The sequence below is a fragment of the Anguilla anguilla genome, chromosome 6 (genome assembly GCF_013347855.1).
Source record: "Anguilla anguilla isolate fAngAng1 chromosome 6, fAngAng1.pri, whole genome shotgun sequence".
Classification (NCBI taxonomy): domain Eukaryota; kingdom Metazoa; phylum Chordata; class Actinopteri; order Anguilliformes; family Anguillidae; genus Anguilla; species Anguilla anguilla.
This window is the reverse complement of record NC_049206.1, coordinates 35,516,745-35,523,177: the sequence shown is the minus strand read 5'-3', so window position 1 is coordinate 35,523,177 and position 6,433 is coordinate 35,516,745. Positions and strand designations below refer to the sequence as shown.

The 6,433-nt window shown below is 46.5% G+C and overlaps 1 protein-coding gene across 1 annotated transcript; it reads left to right on the top strand.

Moving 5' to 3' along the window:
* The first annotated feature begins 1,122 nt into the window (after positions 1-1,122).
* Positions 1,123-4,838, top strand: LOC118230174 (myb/SANT-like DNA-binding domain-containing protein 4). Its single transcript, XM_035422991.1, has 5 exons — positions 1,123-1,329; positions 1,724-1,982; positions 3,761-4,204; positions 4,313-4,448; positions 4,562-4,838. The coding sequence occupies exons 1-5, from the start codon at positions 1,123-1,125 to the stop codon at positions 4,836-4,838; spliced, it is 1,323 nt and encodes a 440-aa protein (XP_035278882.1).
* The last annotated feature ends 1,595 nt before the right edge of the window (positions 4,839-6,433 follow it).

Below are 6,433 nucleotides of genomic sequence, written 5' to 3'. Positions count from 1 at the left end.
AGGGCACAGGTTTATGTCACGCACACTAAACGAGCTATATCTGGTCTATTATATCCAGCGTGTACCATCCCCAAACGGATGGGCTCGTTGAGCCTATTAATAGAACTTTGAAGTCCATGATTTGGAAGTTTGTTCACGACGATAGCCGAAATTGGGATAAATGGTTAGTCCCTCTATTATTTGCAGTGCGGGAGGTTCCCTAGGCCTCCATGGGATTTTCTCCCTTTGAGTTATTATTCAGTAGAAAGCCTCTGGGAATATTGGACCTTGTTAAAGAAAGCTGGGAGGATGGTCCAAGCCCCAGTAAAAGTGAGGTACAATACGTTATGGACCTGCGAGCAAAACTCCATACACTGGGTCGGTTGTCATGGGAGAATTTGCTCGAGGCTCTGGAGCATCAGCAGAGGCACTATAATAAAGGGACGAAACTACGACAATTCTCACCGGAGATAAAGTCCTGGTATTACTTCCAACCTCCAGTACAAAATTGCTCGCCAAGTGGCAAGGGCCCTTTGTGGTTACACGACGAGTTGGGGAGGTTGACTAAGAGGTGGAGCAAAACAGATTTATCACCTCAATCTATTAAAAGCGTGGAAAGAGGTGGTGGCTGTCTCTCTGGTGACGGTGGATCAGGAGAGGGACAAGCTGGGGCTGGAAGTACCAAATTCAGCCAATCAGACCACACCCCTTTCAGATAACCACCTCTCGCCGAGCCAGAGAGCAGACCTTGCCCTGTTGCAAAAGTGGTTTGCGGATGTGTTTTCTCCCCTAACAGGGTGCACTAACCTCATACACCACCATATCGAAACCCCCCCGGGAGTGACGGTGCGTTCCCGTCCCCATCGACTGCCGGAGCACAAAAAGAAATTGGTGCAGGCAGAAATAAAGGCAATGCTGGAGTTGGGCGTAATTGAGGAGTCCCACAGTGCCTGGTGTAGCCCCATCGTGCTGGTAGGTAAGCCAGATGGCTCTATTTGGTTCTGTGTGGACTATAGAACAGTGAATACTGTGTCACGTTTTGATGCCTATCCTATGCCTAGGGTCGACGAACTCCTGGATCGGCTGGGCACGGCTCGCTTTTTCTTGACACTGGATTTGACCAAGGGCTATTAGCAGATTCCCATGTCTGCAAAGTCCAAAGAGAAATTGGCTTTCTCCGCTCCAGACGGTTTGTACCAATTCCGGACACTTCCGTTTGGGTTATTCGGGGCCCCGGCCACCTTCCAGCGCCTGATGGATCGGGTGCTGCATCCGCATGCTGCGTATGCTGCTGCCTATTTGGATGACGTCATCATCCACAGTAGCAGCTGGGCGCAGCATGTGCAGCAGGTGGGCGGTGCTCGAGTCCTTGAGGCAGGCGGGGCTCACGGCTAACCCAAAGAAGTGTGCAATTGGCCGAGTGGAGGTACGGTATCTGGGGTACCACTTGTGAAGTGGACAGGTGCGGCCTCTAGTGGATAAAACCGCAGCGATTGCGACCTGTCCACGACCGAAGACAAAAAAAGAGGTGAGGAGGTTCTTGGGGTTGGCCGGCTACTATAGATGGTTTATTCCGGCGTTTTCGCAGCTGACCAGCCCCTTGACTGATTTAATTCGAAAAGGTGCCTCAGATCCGGTCCAATGGACGGAGCCATGCCAGCGAGCGTTTGAGAGGGTAAAGGAAGCCCTCTGTGGTGAGCCACTCTTGTTCACCCCTAATTTCCCTCTTTCTTTTACCCTGCAGACCGAAGCCTCGGACGGAGGGCTGGGGGCCGTTTTGACCCAGCAGGTGGATGGAGTCGATCGCCCGGTGCTGTACATCAGACAAAAATTATCACATCGGGAGGCGAGGTACAGCACAATTGAAAAGGAGTGCCTTGCCATCCGGTGGGCGGTCGGTTCCCTCCGCTATTACCTGCTGGGTCACCCATTCACCCTCTGTTCGGACCACGCTCCCCTCCAGTGGCTGCACCGCATGAAGGATGCCAACGTGCAAATCACCCGTTGGTATCTGGCTCTACAGCCCTTTAATTTCAAGGTGGTTCATCATCATCATCAAATTTTATTTGTATAGCGTATTTTACAGCAGTTGTAAACCAACATTTCAGTCTTATCTGAATTTAGGAGCAGAAAATTTGAAAGCATCCTAGCTGTCATGGTTCTGTTTTACTGTTTCTGTTTTTCCTTGTTGGGCCGCCAGATGGCGGCACTTCTGTTTTGTGTTCTGCTCTTTCCCCTGTTAATTTTATTGTTTTACATTATTGTCTCGTTATTCTATCATTGTTCCCACCTGTGTCTTGTTATCCCCTCCTTTTCTGGTTTGATTGTTTTTTGAGTTCACCTGTGTCTTGTTACCCCCTGTCTATTTAAGTTCTTTGTCTCCTTGACTCGGGTGCTGGTTCCTTGTGTTTGTTTCCGACTTGTGTTTGTTTCTGACCATATGTACTGCCCTTGTACTCTGCCTGCCTGTGTTCTGCCCTGCCCGTGTTTTTGAGTTCCTCTTGTTTTCTGTTTTATTAGATATTTTTGGAGTTTGAGTTTTTGCCCATCGTGGCCTTTTCTGTTCCCCATTTGTGTTTGCCCTTTTGTTAGTAAAGTCTTTGTTAATTTTCCCTTTTGAGTTTGTCTTCCTTACTCTGCGCCTGGGTCTTAAACCCCGTACCCTGACACAAGCCTTGATATCTACAAATACAGGCCTCTAACCGTGAAAGCGGCAGTGCTTCCCCAGGTTTCATTGAAATATAAATATGAGTATCGTCCACATAACAGTGGAACTTTATGCCATGTGCCCGGATAATATAAGTGGTAGCATATATAGCGAGAAGAGTACTGGTCCTAGTACTGATCTTTGTGGAATACCGTATTTCAATAATTGAGGAGCTGGACTCTTCTTCTTTTAATTTGACAAACTGTTTCCTGTCACAAAGGTATGATCCAAACCATGCGAGTGCCTGTCCATGAAGTCCAACACAGGCCTGGAGTCTGTCCAGTAGAATTCCATGATCAATTGTGTAAAAAGCTGCACTCAGGTTCAGGAGTACAAGAACCGACACAGAGTTATGGTCGGCTGACAGTAGTAAATCATTTGTAACCTTGATAAGTGCGGTTTCTGTGCTGTGGTGGGGTCTAAACCCTGATTGGAATACTTCAAGGATACTGTTAGAGCTAAGGTATGCACTTAGTTGCTTAGCAACAGTTTTCTCCAATAATTTTGATAGAAATGGAAGGTTTGAAATCGGTCTATAATTCACTAATTCATTTTATCAGGTTCTAGGTTTGGTTTCTTCAATAATGGCTTAACTGCCATTTTTAGTGACTCAGGTGCGTATCTTGTGACTAGGGATGTGTAAATGATTTTTAGTATGTGCTGGCCTAGTACCGGAAATAGTTCTTTAACCCCATTTGAACGAATAGGATCGAGTAGACAGGTCGTCGATTTTGAGGACATAACTAATTCGGATAACTCAACCATGCTAATGGGCGTAAAACAGTTTAGTACCGCTGTCTGTAAATCTTCCTGTTGTAACCAGGCGCAGGGCTGTTTATTAACATGAACAGGAATAGTGCATGATGGAGACAGTTTGGAAATCTGGGGCTGTATGTATCAAACATCTTAATAATTACACTTAAGAATCTCATAAGAGCTTACTTTGGAGTGAAATCATTCTTTGCTTAAAGTGGTCGGTAAAACATAGTTATCAAGCAGCTTACACTATTTCATAGATAAGTCTTGAGACATTCTCAAGAGTAACGCTTAAGTGTGTTTTTGCGACAATCACAGGTGCTGCAAATAAAAGGATTAAGATGATGTCATCAATTGCCAAAATTGCTAAGAGAGAAGAACCAATCAGCTTTTGGGAAATGTGTTCTATTGATGGGTCAACAGAAGTTTTCAATAAAGTTAAACACACCCTCATTATGAAAGCTCCGTTGTTGTCTAATGTTAGTCAAATGGATGTGAAAAGAGAGCAGAATTGGACTGTGGAAGAAACGGTGATGTTGGTAGAGGAGGTGGAGGCAAAGAAGGAAATAATTAAGGGAAAATTTAGCCCCACACTTACAAGTCGACACAAAAAAGAAGTTTGGAAGCAGATCGCAGACAGCATTAATGCGAGCTTCTCCTCCACCATTCGGAGTCCACAGGAATGCGAAAAGAAATGGTACAATGTTTTATCCAAAGCGCATCAGGAAATCTCCACTGTCAAGAAGGCAACATCTGGCACTGGTTCGTAGTCTACGTTATTTATGCATCTATTTAATTATTTACTTATTTATGAAACACGTTTGTTACATATTGCTGATGAACATTAATGTAGTTATATTTTTTATTCAGGTGGAGGTCCTGCGCCTAAACCTTTAAGCGCAGTGGCAGAAGTAGTTCTCCACATCCTTGGAGAAAACAATGCCACAATCAGTGGAGTGGGTGACTGTCAGGATGCTGCACTACTCAAACTGCAGGCCGTAGTAAGGTTGGCATGCTATTATAAAAGAACTGTAGCTCAATACTCAATACTTATTTTATTGATACAAATGCATATACACAAGAATAAACTAAATTAACAAAATGAATTCTGTTTTTCAGTAATGTAGATGAAAACACCATCTCGTCCCCTCATGAGCTGCCTGTGGAGCTTCCAGGACCATCTGGCATTCCCTCTCCAGCAGCAGGCCCAGAGCCCCGGCTCCCTGAGCCCCCACTGGCCACTGCCACTCCACGGCTCAACCCGGACGAGGTGGAGGACATGGATGCACTGCGGAGAGAAGAGTTGCGGATGAGCATAATAGTTTTAAGGATGAAGGAGCATTATTATGAACTAAAAATAAAAAAGATGAAACCTTGCTTATTGCTGTCTTTTTAAAAAAATCCACTCAGCACTTATAATCAATAGATTGGGGGCAGGAGTGCAACGGGAGCAAAATAAAAATGTATTTATTACCCAAAAGGAAGGTTGGCAAAGTTCTGTCTAAACACAATGGCATCAGAGGCAAATGGGATGTTAGGAGGGTGGTTGTCATCATCATTACATTTTCATAATCGTAGACAACTGCTGAACACGGGTTCAGTAAGGTACAATTACTTATTTTGTAAAGCTATTTCTAGCCGAGAACAAAGAACACTATCCTGGTCAACATCTGCAAAGCCAAACTAGGCAGAAGAATAAGCTAGAGTATTAGGACAAATACAATTTACCAAGAAGTGCAGGGATGGGGCAACATGTAACAAGTGACAGGAAAAAGGGTTTTTTTTTTTTTTTTTTTTTTTTTAATATATATATACACAGCGTGGTGGTGGTTATTCTAGGTATAGTCTGAAGAGATGAGTCTTCAGGCCACGGCGGAAGATGGATAGTGAGGGGGAGGTTCGGAGAGGGACGGGGAGTTCGTTCCACCACTGGGGAGCTAGGGTGGAGAAGCTCTGTGATCCCTTTGGGCGGGTGGGAGGGGTTGCAAGACGCCCTGCTGCTGCAGAGCGGAGTGGTCGAGCAGGCACATAGAATTGAGTCATGTCCTGCAAGTAGATGGGGGCTGTCCTGTTGGCGGCAGTGTAGGCAAGGGTCAGGGCTTTGAATCGGATCCTGGCAGCGACCGGTAGCCAGTGAAATGATCGCAGCAGAGGAGTGACGTGGGAGAATTTGGGGAGGTTGTAGATGAGTCGGGCAGCGGCATTCTGAATCATCTGTAGTGGCTGTATGGCACAAGCTGGCAGGTTTGCAAGGAGAGAGTTGCAGTAATCAAGGCGAGAGGTCACCGTAGCCTGGACGAGCAGCTGGGTGGAGTGCGTCGTCAGGTATGGTCGAATCCTCCTGATGTTGTCTTGGAGGAATCTGCAGGACCGTGATGTTGCCTTGATGTGCTCCTTGAGGTCTAGCTGGTCATCCAGGACCACCCCCAGGCTCTTTGCAGAGTGAGAGGCAGTCACTGTGGTGCCATCAACCGTGATTGAGAGTTCACGAAGCAAGGAGGTCTTGTACGGGAAGAAGAGCAGCTCAGTTTTGTTGAGGTTGAGCTTCAGATGGTGGCTGGCCATCCAAGTGGAGATGTCAGCCAGGCAGGAAGAGATCTTATCATTGATCTGTGTGGCCGAGGGGGGGAAAGAAAAGAAGAGTTGTGTGTCATCTGCATAACAATGATAGGAAAAACCATGTGAATTAATGACTGAACCAAGAGATCTGGTGTATAAGGAGAACAGCAGAGGACCCAGTACAGATCCCTGCGGCACTCCCGTGACAAGTGGATGAGAGGCAGAGGCAGACCCCTTCCAGGTGACCTGGTAGGTCCTATCTGCAAGATAGGAAGAGAACCAAGACAGGGCAGTCCCGGTAATTCCCATCCCAGCCAAGGTGGAGAGGAGTATTTTATGGTTGACCGTGTCAAAAGCTGCAGACAGGTCAAGAAGGATCAGGGCAGAGGAGAGGCGTGAGGCTCTTGCAGTGGCAAGTGCCTCCGTCACAGC